Source organism: Salmo trutta, unplaced genomic scaffold (genome assembly GCF_901001165.1).
Source record: "Salmo trutta unplaced genomic scaffold, fSalTru1.1, whole genome shotgun sequence".
NCBI lineage: Eukaryota > Metazoa > Chordata > Actinopteri > Salmoniformes > Salmonidae > Salmo > Salmo trutta.
The window spans coordinates 868,809-887,090 of NW_021822962.1; the positions used below are offsets into that span (position 1 = coordinate 868,809).

At 45.1% G+C, this 18,282-nt stretch overlaps 1 protein-coding gene across 1 annotated transcript in view; it reads right to left on the reverse strand.

The window, feature by feature from the left end:
• The window catches only part of LOC115187639 (pleckstrin homology domain-containing family G member 4B-like), an 89,194-nt gene that overhangs the window by 34,383 nt on the left and 36,529 nt on the right, over positions 1 to 18,282 (reverse strand). Inside the window, 4 exon segments of the mRNA XM_029746608.1 lie at positions 637 to 726; positions 9,114 to 9,207; positions 9,579 to 9,702; positions 10,835 to 11,044. Coding sequence (XP_029602468.1) covers positions 637 to 726; positions 9,114 to 9,207; positions 9,579 to 9,702; positions 10,835 to 11,044 — 518 coding nt within the window.

Sequence of the window (18,282 nt, forward strand, 5' to 3'; positions counted from 1 at the left end):
GTCATGTAGTTTCAATAGGAACAGACATGTCTTGAACTTAACTGTAGAAACCTATGGAGGAATTCCAGAGATAATCCCTTAACTCGACGTTGGACCTAAACCCTGTTCTCATTAGATGTGCCTGGCTGTGTGATGGATGTTGTGGGTCTTTCAGTATGTTTTCAGTGGGACAGACGTGTGTGTGTGTGTCACAGTCAGAAGTAGGTAGGTAAGGCTGGTGATGAAGAGATGATTACATTTTCCACAGTCAGACATGCAGCTTCATGCAAACCTACATAGCACAGATACCCCAGCTCTCAACAACACACCATGACCCGACACGCTACACGCTAAACGCACGCACGCACGCACGAACGCACGCACACACACACACACACACACACACACTGCCTCACACAGGTCAAGGACATGACATTGACAGGCTGCTAGCTACAACTCAATACAACAGCCTTGGTGTATCTGAATAGACTTGGAGGTGTCTGTGAAAACGCTGTAGCCTTCCTGATGTTACATTGTGTTGGTCACTGCGTGTGGAAAATGGTAGGATTGTAAGAAATACTCCCAAGATATGTGATTTGAAGTCTTGAATTAGACAAGAACACACAATGCAAATATCACAGCAAATGAGTCTTTTACCTGCACAGTAGTAATGTCTCTTTCAGGCTTGACAGTTGTCTCCTTGTCCACAAGTAGCAGGACGGAGTAAAGTGCATTTGGTAATAAAGCCTGGGGGAAAAACAACACAAATGGACATGTACAGTATTAGGAGGGGGCGCTACATGAACTAAAACACCACAATAGATCATCATTATAAAATCAGAACTCTTCATGTGCCTGTTGTGTGCAGGCTGGATGCTGGTGGACCTGTACACGTGTGTATTTGTGTGTGTGTGTCACATTTAAAACAATCACGTGAAAAAAACAAGTGGTTTTCAGAATGCACATGTCAACAAATCACATGTGAACAAATCACATGTGAACAAATCACATGTGAACAAATCACATGTGAACAAACGTGTTTTAACCCTTTTCCACATTCTTAATTTCACCACTTCCAACTACATCCAGGGACTGAGCAGGACTGCTAGAATGAATGTGCCAAAACCTGCAACTGGTGAAAAGGCAGTGAAAGCAAAGGCCAGGGTAACATAAGGGAAGGCCAGGGTAACATAAGGAAAGGCCAGGGTAACATAAGGAAAGGCCAGGGTAACATAAGGAAAGGCCAGGGTAACATAAGGAAAGGCCAGGGTAACATAAGGAAAGGCCAGGGTAACATAAGGAAAGGCCAGGGTAACATAAGGGAAGGCCAGGGTAACATAAGAAAATGCCAGGGTAACATAAGGAAAGGCCAGGGTAACATAAGGAAAGGCCAGGGTAACATAAGGAAAGGCCAGGGTAACATAAGGAAAGGCCAGGGTAACATAAGGAAAGGCCAGGGTAACATAAGCAAAGGCCAGGGTAACATAAGAAAAGGCCAGGGTAACATAAGAAAAGGCCAGGTTAAAATAAGGAAAGGCCAGGGTAACATAAGGAAAGGCCAGGGTAACATAAGGAAAGGCCAGGGTAACATAAGGAAAGGCCAGGGTAACATAAGGAAAGGCCAGGGTAACATAATGGAAGGCCAGGGTAACATAAGGGAAGGCCAGGGTAACATAAGGGAAGGCCAGGGTAACATAAGGAAAGGCCAGGGTAACATAAGGAAAGGCCAGGGTAACATAAGGGAAGGCCAGGGTAACATAAGCAAAGGCCAGGGTAACATAAGGAAAGGCCAGGGTAACATAAGGAAAGGCCAGGGTAACATAAGGAAAGGCCAGGGTAACATAAGGAAAGGCCAGGGTGACATAAGGAAAGGCCAGGGTAACATAAGGAAAGGCCAGGGTGACATAAGGGAAGGCCAGGGTAACATAAGGAAAGGCCAGGGTAACATAAGGGAAGGCCAGGGTAACATAAGGGAAGGCCAGGGTAACATAAGGAAAGGCCAGGGTAACATAAGGAAAGGCCAGGGTAACATAAGGAAAGGCCAGGGTAACATAAGGAAAGGCCAGGGTAACATAAGGGAAGGCCAGGGTGACATAAGGGAAGGCCAGGGTGACATAAGGGAAGGCCAGGGTAACATAAGGGAAGGCCAGGGTAACATAAGGAAGGCCAGGGTAACATAAGGAAAGGCCAGGGTAACATAAGGAAAGGCCAGGGTAACATAAGGAAGGCCAGGGTAACATAAGGAAAGGCCAGGGAAAGGCCAGGGTAACATAAGGAAAGGCCAGGGTAACATAAGGAAAGGCCAGGGTAACATAAGGAAGGCCAGGGTAACATAAGGAAAGGCCAGGGTAACATAAGGAAAGGCCAGGGTAACATAAGAAAGGCCAGGGTAACATAAGGAAAGGCCAGGGTAACATAAGGAAAGGCCAGGGTAACATAAGGAAAGGCCAGGGTAACATAAGGGAAGGCCAGGGTAACATAAGGGAAGGCCAGGGTAACATAAGGGAAGGCCAGGGTAACATAAGGAAAGGCCAGGGTAACATAAGGAAAGGCCAGGGTAACATAAGGGAAGGCCAGGGTAACATAAGGAAAGGCCAGGGTAACATAAGGAAAGGCCAGGGTAACATAAGGAAAGGCCAGGGTAACATAAGGGAAGGCCAGGGTAACATAAGGGAAGGCCAGGGTAACATAAGGGAAGGCCAGGGTAACATAAGGAAAGGCCAGGGTAACATAAGGAAAGGCCAGGGTAACATAAGGAAAGGCCAGGGTAACATAAGGAAAGGCCAGGGTAACATAAGGGAAGGCCAGGGTAACATAAGGAAAGGCCAGGGTAACATAAGGAAAGGCCAGGGTAACATAAGGGAAAGGCCAGGGTAACATAAGGAAAGGCCAGGGTAACATAAGGAAAGGCCAGGGTAACATAAGGAAAGGCCAGGGTAACATAAGGGAAGGCCAGGGTAACATAAGGGAAGGCCAGGGTGACATAAGGGAAGGCCAGGGTGACATAAGGGAAGGCCAGGGTAACATAAGGGAAGGCCAGGGTGACATAAGGGAAGGCCAGGGTGACATAAGGAAAGGCCAGGGTGACATAAGGGAAGGCCAGGGTGACATAAGGGAAGGCCAGGGTGACATAAGGAAAGGCCAGGGTGACATAAGGGAAGGCCAGGGTGACATAAGGGAAGGCCAGGGTAACATAAGGAAAGGCCAGGGTAACATAAGGAAAGGCCAGGGTAACATAAGGGAAGGCCAGGGTAACATAAGGGAAGGCCAGGGTAACATAAGGAAAGGCCAGGGTAACATAAGGAAAGGCCAGGGTACATAAGGAAAGGCCAGGGTAACATAAGGAAAAGGCCAGGGTAACATAAGGAAAGGCCAGGTTAAAATAAGGAAAGGCCAGGGTAACATAAGGAAAGGCCAGGGTAACATAAGGAAAGGCCAGGGTAACATAAGGAAAGGCCAGGTTAAAATAACGAAAGGCCAGGGTAACATAAGGAAAGGCCAGGGTAACATAAGGAAAGGCCAGGGTAACATAAGGAAAGGCCAGGTTAAAATAAGGAAAGGCCAGGGTAACATAAGGAAAGGCCAGGGTAACATAAGGGAAGGCCAGGGTAACATAAGGGAAGGCCAGGGTAACATAAGGGAAGGCCAGGGTAACATAAGGAAAGGCCAGGGTAACATAAGGAAGGCCAGGGTAACATAAGGAAAGGCCAGGGTAACATAAGGAAGGCCAGGGTAACATAAGGAAAGGCCAGGGTAACATAAGGAAAGGCCAGGGTAACATAAGGAAAGGCCAGGGTAACATAAGGGAAGGCCAGGGTAACATAAGGGAAGGCCAGGGTAACATAAGGGAAGGCCAGGGTAACATAAGGAAGGCCAGGGTAACATAAGGAAAGGCCAGGGTAACATAAGGAAAGGCCAGGGTAACATAAGGGAAGGCCAGGGTAACATAAGGAAAGGCCAGGGTAACATAAGGAAAGGCCAGGGTAACATAAGGGAAGGCCAGGGTAACATAAGGAAAGGCCAGGGTAACATAAGGAAAGGCCAGGGTACATAAGGGTCAACATAAGGAAGGCCAGGGTAACATAAGGGAAGGCCAGGGTAACATAAGGGAAGGCCAGGGTGACATAAGGGAAGGCCAGGGTGACATAAGGGAAGGCCAGGGTAACATAAGGGAAGGCCAGGGTGACATAAGGGAAGGCCAGGGTAACATAAGGAAAGGCCAGGGTGACATAAGGGAAGGCCAGGGTGACATAAGGGAAGGCCAGGGTGACATAAGGAAAGGCCAGGGTGACATAAGGGAAGGCCAGGGTGACATAAGGGAAGGCCAGGGTAACATAAGGAAAGGCCAGGGTAACATAAGGAAAGGCCAGGGTAACATAAGGGAAGGCCAGGGTAACATAAGGGAAGGCCAGGGTAACATAAGGGAAGGCCAGGGTAACATAAGGAAAGGCCAGGGTAACATAAGGAAAGGCCAGGGTACCATAAGGAAAGGCCAGGGTAACATAAGGAAAGGCCAGGGTAACATAAGGAAAGGCCAGGTTAAAATAAGGAAAGGCCAGGGTAACATAAGGAAAGGCCAGGGTAACATAAGGAAAGGCCAGGGTAACATAAGGAAAGGCCAGGTTAAAATAAGGAAAGGCCAGGGTAACATAAGGAAAGGCCAGGGTAACATAAGGAAAGGCCAGGGTAACATAAGGAAAGGCCAGGTTAAAATAAGGAAAGGCCAGGGTAACATAAGGGAAGGCCAGGGTAACATAAGGAAAGGCCAGGGTAACATAAGGAAAGGCCAGGGTAACATAAGGAAAGAGAGGGAACATTGCAGGAAAGAGGGAGACGTTTTTTTGAATTGCATTATCATAACAAATGTTTCACAGAATTTTTTTTTGCATTAATTTACAATTAATTTGCTCTCATGTTAAAACATTATTTCCTTGCAATATTAAGTTTTGCCATCAATACCTTGGGGCTTTTGTTTTGCCATCAATACCTTGGGGCTTTTGTTTTGCCATCAATACCTTGGGGCTTTTGGTTTGCCATCAATACCTTGGGGCTTTTGTTTTGCCATCAATACCTTGGGGCTTTTGGTTTGCCATCAATACCTTGGGGCTTTTGTTTTGCCATCAATACCTTGGGGCTTTTGGTTTGCCATCAATACCTTGGGGCTTTTGTTTTGCCATCAATACCTTGGGGCTTTTGTTTTGCCATCAATACCTTGGGCGTTTTGTTTTGCCATCAATACCTTGGGGCTTTTGTTTTGCGATCAATACCTTGGGGCTTTTGTTTTGCCATCAATACCTTGGGGCTTTTGGTTTGCCATCAATACCTTGGGGCTTTTGGTTTGCCATCAATACCTTGGGGCTTTTGTTTTGCCATCAATACCTTGGGGCTTTTGGTTTGCCATCAATACCTTGGGGCTTTTGGTTTGCCATCAATACCTTGGGCGTTTTGTTTTGCCATCAATACCTTGGGGCTTTTGTTTTGCCATCAATACCTTGGGGCTTTTGTTTTGCCATCAATACCTTGGGGCTTTTGGTTTGCCATCAATACCTTGGGGCTTTTGGTTTGCCATCAATACCTTGGGGCTTTTGGTTTGCCATCAATACCTTGGGGCTTTTGGTTTGCCATCAATACCTTGGGGTTTTTGTTTTGCCATCAATACCTTGGGGCTTTTGGTTTGCCATCAATACCTTGGGGTTTTTGTTTTGCCATCAATACCTTGGGGCTTTTGTTTTGCCATCAATACCTTGGGGCTTTTGGTTTGCCATCAATACCTTGGGGCTTTTGTTTTGCCATCAATACCTTGGGGCTTTTGTTTTGCCATCAATACCTTGGGGCTTTTGGTTTGCCATCAATACCTTGGGGCTTTTGTTTTGTTTTCAATATCATTATTTTTGTTTGGAATACTAATAATTCTGATGTCAACTTCAGAAGTTTTGCTTGATATTAATGGCTGAAAAGTAACTCTCTCACTAGAGTAGTGCACCACGTAACAACACTAGAACTCTATGAAAGGTGCTTAAAGCGGCCATCTTTAATTGAATCACTAACGGTGTTCTCACCGCCACAGTAAAAAGTTGAGGGATGGGTCTGGAGAAATGCAGCCACTCTCCAATCCATAGACTATGCTATGGATGCAAGGACTGACCGTCCATGATGTCAAATAGTAGTAACCATGTTTAGAGGCTATACAATGTTTGTTTACATTTACTTTTTTACAAACATTGGCGTTTTCTTATATGTGAAACCGCAAATTTGACAAGTGCTTTTTTGGCAAGGGAGTGTGTGTATGTCTGTCTGTGTGTGTGTGTGAACAGACAAGTAAGAACAGGTCCTCCCCACTAGCCCTGAGGCCCAGCCTTTCTGCCAGTGAAATGTGATGGACCAAGTCACTACACAGAAATCAAAGTACCCCTCCAGAAATCAACCTTCTCTAGACCAAGAAAGGGACGGAAAAACAATAGTAAAGAAGATATATGTGCTGTGCTCCTAAAGTACTATACTATACCATTACTATAGTACTATACCAGAACATTACTATAGTTGTATTCTAGAACATTACTATAGTATTATTCTAGAAAATTACTAAAGTACTATACTAGAACATTAGTACAGTACTATGCTAGAACATCACTACAGTACTATACTAGAACATCACTACAGTACTACACCAGAGCATTACTATAGTACTATACTAGAACATTACTATAGTACTATACTAGAACATTACTATAGTACTGTACCATAACATTACTACAGTACTATGCTAGAACATTACTACAGTACTATACTAGATCATTACCACAGTACTATACTAGAACATTACTACAGTACTATACCAGAACATTACTATAGTACTATACTAGAACATCGCTATAGTACTATACTAGAACATTACTATAGTACTATATTAGAACATTACTTCAGTACTATACTAGAACATTACTATAGTACTATACTAGAACATTACTACAGTACTATACTAGAACATTACCACAGTACTATGCTAGAACATTACTACAGTACTATACTAGATCATTACCACAGTACTATACTAGAACATTACTATAGTACTATATTAGAACATTAGTATAGTACTATACTAGAACATTACTATAGTACTATGCTATAGCATTACTATAGTACTATACTATAGCATTAGTATAGTACTATGCTAGAACATTACAATAGTACTATACTAGAACATTACTACAGTACTATGCTAGAACATTACTATAGTACTATACTAGAACATTACTATAGTACTATACTAGAACATTACTATAGTACTATACCAGGACATTACTATAGCACTATACTATAACATTACTAAAGTACTATATTAGAACATTGCTACACTAGAACATTACAAATGCACTATACTAGTACATTACTATAGTACTATACTAAAACATTACTATAGTGCTATACTATTACATTACCATAGTACTATACTAGAACATTACTATCGTGCTATACTACAACATTAGTATAGTACTATACTATAACATTACTACAGTACTATACTATATCAGTACTATAGTACCATACTAGAACAGTACTATAGTACTATATTAGAACATTACTACAGTACTATACCGGAACATTACTATAGTATTATACTAGAACATTACTAAAGTACTATACTAGAACATTACCACAGTACTATGCTAGAACATTACTACAGTACTATACTAGATCATTACCACAGTACTATACTAGAACATTACTATAGTACTATATTAGAACATTACTATAGTACTATACTAGAACATCAATGTAGTACTATACTATAACATTACTATAGTACTATACTATAACATTACTATAGTACTATACTATAGCATTAGTATAGTACTATACTAGAACATTACTATAGTACTATACTAGAACATTTCTACAGTACTATGCTAGAACATTACTAACGTACTATACTAGAACATTACTATAGTACTATACTAGAACATTACTACAGTACTATACCGGAACAGTACTATAGTACTATATTAGAACATTAGTATAGTACTATACTATAACATTACTACAGTACTATACTATATCAGTACTATAGTACCATACTAGAACAGTACTATAGTACTATACTAGAACATTACTACAGTACTATACTGGAACATAACTATAGTATTATTCTAGAACATTACTAAAGTACTATACTAGAACATTACTACAGTACTATGCTAGAACATTACTATAGTACTATACTAGAACATTGCTACACTAGAACATTACAAATGCACTATACTAGTACATTACTATAGTACTATACTAAAACATTACTATAGTGCTATACTATTACATTACCATAGTACTATACTGGAACATTACTATCGTGCTATACTAGAACATTAGTATAGTACTATACTATAACATTACTATAGTACCATACTAGAACAGTACTATAGTACTATATTAGAACATTACTATAGTACTATACTATAACATTACTATAGTACTATGCTATAGCATTAGTATAGTCCTATACTAGAACATTACTACAGTACTATACTAGAACATTACTACAGTACTATATTAGAACATTACTATAGTACTATACTAGAACATTATTATAGTACAATACTATAACATTACTACAGTACTGTACCATAACATTACTACAGTACTGTACCATAACATTACTACAGTACTATACTATACCATTGGTATAGCACTATACTAGAACATTGCTATAGTACTGTACCATAACATTACTACAGTACTATACTATACCATTACTACAGTACTAAACTATAACATTACTGCAGTACTATACTATAACATTACTATTGTACTATACTAGAGTGTAGTGACAGTGAAAGAACATTTCTTAACACCATGAAAACATTGTTAAGAATCAGGAGAACGTAAAGAAACCGCCTGAGGATAGTTCATGTGGGACGTGGTTCTGAAGACATGTTATTTTCCGTTGAAAGTTCATACCTGGAGTTCAGGAAGAGATGATTGAGTCCCAAAATAGCATGTTAATCCCTATATTATAGTGCACTACTTTTGACCAGAGCCCTATGGGTCCTATGGTCAAAAGTAGTGCACTACACTGTATATGGAATAGGGTTCCATTCGGGACGCAGCCAATATTATTGTCATTAGAAAGCTCTCACCTGGAGTTCAGACAGAGATGAGAACAGAGCAGGACTGGGCTGCTGTCTCCTGGTGTCCACTAGCACCGTAAGGCCTTGGTCCCGCCACTCGCTCCTGAAACCAGAAACAAAACCCATCAGGGTGATCTTGTGAATGGTTAGTCCTTGCATCATCCCTCCTCTCCCCTGTAACTATTCCACAGGTTGTTGCAGTAAATCAGAATGTGTTCAGTCAAATGACCTGGTAAAATAAGGGTTAAATAAAATAAAATAAAAAATATATATATATATAGCCCTGTTATGAGAGTGGTTACATTTCTCCAGACCCATTTCTCAGCTGTTTACCAAAAAGTGTTGTGGTGCCTGGTTTGTTATTTGTTTGAATCCCAGAATGCCCCCTTCAAAGGAACACCGTCCAATAACTAAAGCCTGGATGGGATTTCAGCAGATGAAACCTGAGTGCGGCAGACTGGTTGACTGACTGACCGGAGCGTTGAATAGTAGTAACCCAGGAGACAGGTGAGGTCTTTGGCCGTGCAGCTCTCCCCAGCCCACACCCTCCCCCGCGTGCACACCTGCAGCACCGCTCGCCCGCTGAGGTCTCTGTTACCTGGAAGAGAGAGGGGGGGTTCAGCGCTCACTCATACTCAAGTAGGCACTATGAGTGCTTCCCAAATGGTACCCTATTCTCTATATAAAGTAGTGCACTACATTTTGACCAAAGTCTTATGGGTCCTGTTCAAAAGTAGTGCACTACAAAGGGAATAGCGTAGGTTGCTATTTGGGACGTAGAGAAAGTGACCTGTCTGTTGTTAAGTGTTTGTCGTCATCCCAGGCCCCACAGCGCAGCTCAACATACCGCTTTAGTTCAGGATGGCATCTCCTCTTACCCTCATCTGATCCAGTCTAAGTCATTTAATAGGCTCCTATTATTCTACATAGAACATTCCCACTCCTACTGAAAACATGCGCCCCAAGCTTCATATGTCACATGGGAGTAAACACTTCATATGTCACATGGGAGTAAACACTTCATATGTCACATGGGAGTAAACACTTCATATGTCACATGGGAGTAAACACTTCATATGTCACATGGGAGTAAACACTTCATATGTCACATGGGAGTAAACACTTCATATGTCACATGGGAGTAAACACTTCATATGTCACATGGGAGTAAACACTTCATATGTCACATGGGAGTAAACACTTCATATGTCACATGGGAGTAAACACTTCATATGTCACATGGGAGTAAACACTTCATATGTCACATGGGAGTAAACACTTCATATGTCACATGGGAGTAAACACGACATATGTCACATGGGAGTAAACACTGCATATGTCACATGGGAGTAAACACTTCATATGTCACATGGGAGTAAACACTTCATATGTCACATGGGAGTAAACACTACATATGTCACATGGGAGTAAACACTTCATATGTCACATAGGAGTAAACACTTCATGATGGCCCCAGAGGCCAGTGTGTGTGTGTGTGTGTGTGTGTGTGTGTGTGTATGTGTGTATGTGTGTGTATGTGTGTGTATGTGTGTGTATGTGTGTGTGTGTGTGTGTGTGTGTGTGTGTGTGTGTGTGTGTCACCCACCATTTAAGATGATGGCTGCAGAGGTCAGTGTGTGTGTGTGTGTGTGTGTGTGTGTGTGTGTGTGTGTGTGTGTGTGTGTGTGTGTGTGTGTGTGTGTGTGTGTGTGTGTGTGTGTGTCACCTACCAGGTAAGATGATGGCCCCAGAGGCCAGTAGTTCGGGGTTGACCTCTGACACCAGGCTGGGGAGGTGACAGTTAGGGGGTGAACCTGACCCTGGGGTTGGGGCCAGCTGGATGAGGACTTCATTAGAAGGTTTGGGGGGGTGATGGTGTGACTGTGCTCCATCCTGACTGTGCCGCCTGGGGTTAGTGCTGGTGCCACCTTCATGGATCACTAAAGAGAACCAAGACAAAAATGGTATCATTTCAGACAGTATACTACTGTTAAAAATGGTATCATTTCAGACAGTATCCTGCTGATAAAATGGTATCATTTCAGACAGTATTCTACTATTAAAAATGGTATCATTTCAGACAGTATGCTGCTGTTAAAATGGTATCATTTCAGACAGTATACTACTGTTAAAAATGGTATCATTTCAGACAGTATGCTGCTGTTAAAATGGTATCATTTCAGACAGTATGCTGCTGTTAAAATTGTACCATTTCAGACAGAATGCTGCTGTTAAAATGGTATCATTTCAGACAGTATGCTACTATTAAAAATGGTATTTCAGACAGTATGCTGCTGTTAAAATGGTATCATTTCAGACAGTATACTACTGTTAAAAATGGTATCATTTCAGACAGTATGCTACTATTAAAAATGGTGTCATTTCAGACAGTATGCTGCTGTTAAAATGGTATCATTTCAGACAGTATACTACTGTTAAAATGGTATCATTTCAGACAGTATGCTACTGTTAAAAATGGTATAATTTCAGACAGTATGCTTCTGTTAAAAATGGTATCATTTCAGACAGTATGCTACTGTTAAAAATTGTATCATTTTAGACAGTATGCTGCTGTTAAAAATGGTATCATTTCAGACAGTATGCTGCTGTTAAAAATGGTATCATTTCAGACAGTATGCTGCTGTTGAAATGGTATCATTTCAGACAGTATTCTACTATTAAAATGGTATCATTTCAGACAGTATGCTGCTGTTAAAAATGGTATCATTTCAGACAGTATGCTGCTGTTAAAAATGGTACCATTTCAGCACCTGTGCTGATGTTAAAAATGGTATCATTTCAGACAGTATGCTGCTGTTAAAAATGGTATCATTTCAGCACCTGTGCTGATGTTAAAAATGGTATCATTTCAGACAGTATGCTGCTGTTAAAAATGGTATCATTTCAGCACCTGTGCTGATGTTAGTGTCTATTGTTCAAACTGTAGAATAAAAACCACTGTCTGAATACCGATTCATTATAATCACTCTATTTACTGTTCCACAGAATGACCACAGAAAGAGGTCATCATTTCACCTCAATGTGTACTCTCTTACATCATAAACCTAAAACCACAATAAACATCATTCAACCTACTTTAATTAGGAATCAACCCGAAAAAGAGAAAAACACCTACAGGGGTAGATAGATAGCAGAGGGAGGGAGGGAAGGAAGGGAGGGAAGGGAGGGACCGAGAGAGAGAGAAGGAGGAGAGAGAGAGGGAGAGAGAGAGGAGAGAAGAAAGAGAGAGAGGAGAGAAGAGAGAGAGAGAGGAGAGAAGAGAGAGGAGAGAAGAGAGAGCGAGAGAGAGAGAGAGAGAGAGGGAGAGGGAGAGAGGGAGAGCGGGAGAGAGAGAGAGAGAGAGAGGGAGAGAGAGAGAAAGAAAGCGAAATAGAGAGGGGGGATGTATAATCAGAGACTGCTCTTCCAGACTGAGTAACTGCAGAGACCAGGTGTTCCGTCTGACTCACTGATACCAGACCTGGGTTCAAATACTAACTGAAATCTTTCAAATCCTTTTAGCATTTGCTTTAGTTTGCCTGGAGTGCCAGATGGGCGGGGACTATTCTACTGGTTCCCTTGCATCAGGCAAACTCAGTCAAGCCCAGCTAAAATATGTGAAATTATTTCAAACAGTATTTGAACCCAGGTCTGTTAGCAACTACAAAATAAAACTCTGGATCAAAGACAGACTCCCAACGCCCCACTAACAGGAATGTAGCTCCTGACGTTCCCAACTGGTACCAACCACTGTTACAGCTTACACACTTTCTCCCTTTCTCCTATCCCTCTGGCTGGGGCTGGCTACGAGGCTGGCAGCTCTCACACTCAACATATACAGCCCAGACCTGGGTTCAAATGGTATTTTAAATGTTTTCATGGTTTCAACTGTGAATAGTCCTCTTCAAGATGGTAGCCTACCGCTCAGGCAGAGGAGGCTGCTGAGGGGAGGACGGCTCATAACAATGGCTGGAACGGAGTGAATGGAATGGCATCAAACACAGAATGTGTCCAGCCATTGTTATGAGCCGTCCTCCCCTCTGCAGCCTCCACAGGGTCATCTAATACCTGGTAGAAAGTAAAGCAACAAAGGATATGGACACGCCCGGACATAAAAACCTGACCATAAAAGCCATTGTTCATACGTCTTCAAAGTTGTCAATGTGTGAATACAGAGAATGTATAGATAGGGTGTCTCTGAACCATGTATGAGACTAGGAGTAGTGTGTTTAAAACCTTCTCTAACTGGCCCCCTTGTGTTGTCCTGTCCCCTCCCAGCCTCTCCCCACCCAGCCCCTCCGAGCCTAGCCCCTCCCCTCCGAGCCTATCTCCTCCCAGCCTAGCCCCTCCCCTCCGAGCCTAGCCCCTCCCCTCTGAGCCTAGCCCCTCCCCTCCGAGCCTATCTCCTCCCAGCCTAGCCCCTCCCCTCCGAGCCTAGCCCATCCCCTCCGAGCCTATCTCCTCCCAGCCTAGCCCCTCCCCTCCGAGCCTAGCCCATCCCCTCCGAGCCTATCTCCTCCCAGCCTAGCCCCTCCCTTCCCAGTATAGCCCTCCCCTCCGAGCCTAGCCCCTCCCCTCCGAGCCTAGCCCCTCCCAGCCTAGCCCCTCCCTTCCCAGTATAGCCCTCCCCTCCCAGCTTCTTCCATCCCAGCCTGTCCCCTCCTCTCCCAGTCCCTCCAAGCATCTCCCCGCCCCTTCCCCGAGCCTAGCCCATCCCCTCCGAGCCTATCTCCTCCCAGCCTAGCCCCTCCCCTCCGAGCCTGTCCCCTCCCCTCCCATCATAGCCCCTCCCTTCCCAGCTTAGCCTCTCCCTTCCCATCATAGCCCCTCCCCTCCCATCATAGCCCCTCCCTTCCCAGCTTAGCCTCTCCCTTCCCAGCCTAGCCCCCTTTTGTCCTCAGACACTAAATGTACTTCCTGTGTGACTGGCTGTGGCTGTGCAGCCAGCGATTCTGTTTGCAGCAAACTTCCTACATTGCTTTGTTTTGTCAGGAAGTTAGAAATGTAGAGTAAAGCCTCTCCTGCATTGTACCCAGTGTCCGCCTGGGTTGTATACAGCGTTTACCACCGTTCTAAGCCATCAATGCAGCCAGGACCTGGTCCCACATTTTTCAACCACACATTTCTGTCTGTCGGAGAACGAAACAGTCTGGACTAGCAAATATAGGATGCATCCCAAATGGCACTCTATTCCCTACATATACACTGAGTGTACAAAGCATTGAAATCACAAGAGGGACATGAATGAAGCAATGGCCACCACAGCCATTACCACCTCACATGGTGGATGAGGGTAATTCCATCCCTTCTGAAAGTGAGGGAGGGTTTTGTTTTCAGAATAAAGTCCTGAAGAAAGTCAGTGTTGGTTCACTGGTTCTCATGTTACTCAGGTGAATGGACCTTACATGAGGACAGGTTAAGGGCTTTTCCTCTGCATTCAGCCCCAGTGGAGGAGGGGGGCACAATGAATGCTATTGTACAGGAGGCAACTCATCTGTCTGGGACCAGAGTCGAGCACAGCCCAGTCCCACATTCACTGGAAGGCCTTGTCATGTCATTGTGTGTGAACCTAGCGCCACTGTGTGTGTGAACCTAGCGCCACTGTGTGTGTGAACCTAGCGCCACTGTGTGTGTGAACCTAGCGCCACTGTGTGTGTGAACCTAGCGCCACTGTGTGTGTGAACCTAGCGCCACTGTGTGTGTGAACCTAGCGCCACTGTGTGAACCTAGCGCCACTGTGTGTGTGTGAACCTAGCGCCACTGTGTGTGTGTGAACCTAGCGCCACTGTGTGTGTGTGTGAACCTAGCGCCACTGTGTGTGTGTGTGTGAACCTAGCGCCACTGTGTGTGTGTGTGAACCTAGCGCCACTGTGTGTGTGTGAACCTAGCGCCACTGTGTGTGTGTGTGAACCTAGCGCCACTGTGTGTGTGTGAACCTAGCGCCACTGTGTGTGTGTGTGAACCTAGCGCCACTGTGTGTGTGTGTGTGAACCTAGCGCCACTGTGTGTGTGTGTGAACCTAGCGCCACTGTGTGTGTGTGAACCTAGCGCCACTGTGTGTGTGTGTGAACCTAGCGCCACTGTGTGTGTGTGAACCTAGCGCCACTGTGTGTGTGTGTGAACCTAGCGACACTGTGTGTGTGTGTGAACCTAGCGCCACTGTGTGTGTGTGTGAACCTAGCGCCACTGTGTGTGTGAACCTAGCGCCACTGTGTGTGTGTGTGAACCTAGCATCACTGTGTGTGTGAACCTAGCGCCACTGTGTGTGTGTGTGAACCTAGCGCCACTGTGTGTGTGTGTGAACCTAGCGCCAGAGTGTGTGTGTGTGTGTGAACCTAGCGCCACTGTGTGTGTGTGTGTGAACCTAGCGCCACTGTGTGTGTGTGTGTGAACCTAGCGCCACTGTGTGTGTGTGTGTGAACCTAGCGCCAGAGTGTGTGTGTGTGAACCTAGCGCCACTGTGTGTGTGTGTGAACCTAGCGCCACTGTGTGTGTGTGTGTGAACCTAGCGCCACTGTGTGTGTGTGTGAACCTAGCGCCAGAGTGTGTGTGTGTGTGAACCTAGCGCCACTGTGTGTGTGTGTGAACCTAGCGCCACTGTGTGTGTGTGTGAACCTAGCGCCACTGTGTGTGTGTGTGATAGGGTGTGTAACCTAGCGCCACTGTGTGTGTGTGTGAACCTAGCGCCACTGTGTGTGTGTGAACCTAGCGCCACTGTGTGTGTGTGTGAACCTAGCGCCACTGTGTGTGTGTGTGAACCTAGCGCCACTGTGTGTGTGTGTGTGAACCTAGCGCCACTGTGTGTGTGTGTGTGAACCTAGCGCCACTGTGTGTGTGTGTGAACCTAGCGCCACTGTGTGTGTGTGTGTGAACCTAGCGCCACTGTGTGTGTGTGTGAACCTAGCGCCACTGTGTGTGTGTGTGAACCTAGCGCCACTGTGTGTGTGTGTGAACCTAGCGCCACTGTGTGTGTGTGTGAACCTAGCGCCACTGTGTGTGTGAACCTAGCGCCACTGTGTGTGTGTGAACCTAGCGCCACTGTGTGTGTGTGTGAACCTAGCGCCACTGTGTGTGTGTGTGAACCTAGCGCCAGTGTGTGTCGTGTGTGTGTGTGAACCTAGCGCCACTGTGTGTGTGTGTGTGAACCTAGCGCCACTGTGTGTGTGTGTGTGAACCTAGCGCCACTGTGTGTGTGTGTGTGAACCTAGCGCCAGAGTGTGTGTGTGTGAACCTAGCGCCACTGTGTGTGTGTGTGAACCTAGCGCCACTGTGTGTGTGTGTGTGAACCTAGCGCCACTGTGTGTGTGTGTGTGAACCTAGCGCCAGAGTGTGTGTGTGTGTGAACCTAGCGCCACTGTGTGTGTGTGTGAACCTAGCGCCAGAGTGTGTGTGTGTGTGAACCTAGCGCCACAGTGTGTGTGTGTGAACCTAGTGCCAGAGTGTGTGTGTGTGAACCTAGCGCCACAGTGTGTGTGTGTGAACCTAGCGCCACTGTGTGTGTGTGTGAACCTAGCGCCACAGTGTGTGTGTGTGAACCTAGCGCCACTGTGTGTGTGAACCTAGCGCCACTGTGTGTGTGTGTGAACCTAGCGCCACTGTGCGTGTGTGTTTCCCTCCTACGTCTGGTTGGTTACAGGATCCTCTGAGGTTTCCTGTCCACCAAGGTCTCAATGGGCTCTAGGTATTTAATGGAGCTGGGTTTTCAGTGGAGCCGGGTTTTCAGAGACTCTAGGTTTTCAGTGGAGCTGGGTTTTCAGTGGCTCTAGGTTTTCAGTGGAGCTAGGTTTTCAGTGGCTCTAGGTTTTCAGTGGCTCTAGGTTTTCAGTGGCTCTAGGTTTTCAGTGGCTCTAGGTTTTCAGTGGCTCTAGGTTTTCAGTGGAGCTGGGTTTTCAGTGGCTCTAGGTTTTCAGTGGAGCTGGGTTTTCAGTGGCTCTAGGTTTTCAGTGGAGCTGGGTTTTCAGTGGCTCTAGCTTTTCAGTGGAGCCGGGTTTTCAGTGGCTCTAGGTTTTCAGTGGCACTAGGTTTTCAGTGGCTCTAGGTTTTCAGTGGCTCTAGGTTTTCATTGGCGCTGGGTTTTCAGTGGCTCTAGGTTTTCAGTGGCTCTAGGTTTTCAGTGGCGCTAGGTTTTCAGTGGCTCTAGGTTTTCAGTGGCTCTAGGTTTTCAGTGGCGCTAGGTTTTCAGTGGTGCTAGGTTTTCAGTGGCTCTATGTTTTCAGCGGCTCTATATTTTCAGTGGAGCTGGGTTTTCAGTGGAGCTGGGTTTTCAGTGGAGCTGGGTTTTCAGTGGCTCTAGATTTTCAGTGGTTCTAGGTTTTCAGTGACTAGGTTTTCAGAGACTCTAGGTTTTCAGTGGAGCTGGGTTTTCAGTGGCTCTAGGTTTTCAGTGGAGCTGGGTTTGCAGTAGCTCTAGGTTTTCAGTGGCGCTAGGTTTTCAGTGGAGCTGGGTTTTCAGTGGCGCTAGCTTTTCAGTGGCGCTAGGTTTTCAGTGGAGCTGGGTTTTCAGTAGCTCTAGGTTTTCAGTGGCTCTAGGTTTTCAGTGGTGCTAGGTTTTCAGTGGCTCTAGGTTTTCAGTGGTTCTAGGTTTTCAGTGGCGCTAGGTTTTCAATGGCGCTATGTTTTCAGTGGCTCTAGGTTTTCAGTGGCTCTAGGTTTTCAGTGGTTCTAGGTTTTCAGTGGCGCTAGGTTTGCAGTGGTGCTAGGTTTTTAGTGGCTCTATGTTTTCAGCGGCTCTATGTTTTCAGTGGAGCTGGGTTTTCAGTGGAGCTGGGTTTTCAGTGGAGCTGGGTTTTCAGTGGCTCTAGATTTTCAGTGGTTCTAGGTTTTCAGTGACTAGGTTTTCAGAGACTCTAGGTTTTCAGTGGAGCTGGGTTTTCAGTGGAGCTGGGATTTCAGTGGCTTTAGGTTTTCAGTGGCTCTAGGTTTTCAGTGGTGCTAGGTTTTCAGTGGCTCTAGGTTTTCAGTGGAGCTGGGTTTTCAGTGGCGCTAGGTTTTCAATGGCGCTATGTTTTCAGTGGCTCTAGGTTTTCAGTGGCTCTAGGTTTTCAGTGGTTCTAGGTTTTCAGTGGCGCTAGGTTTGCAGTGGTGCTAGGTTTTTAGTGGCTCTATGTTTTCAGCGGCTCTATGTTTTCAGTGGAGCTGGGTTTTCAGTGGAGCTGGGTTTTCAGTGGAGCTGGGTTTT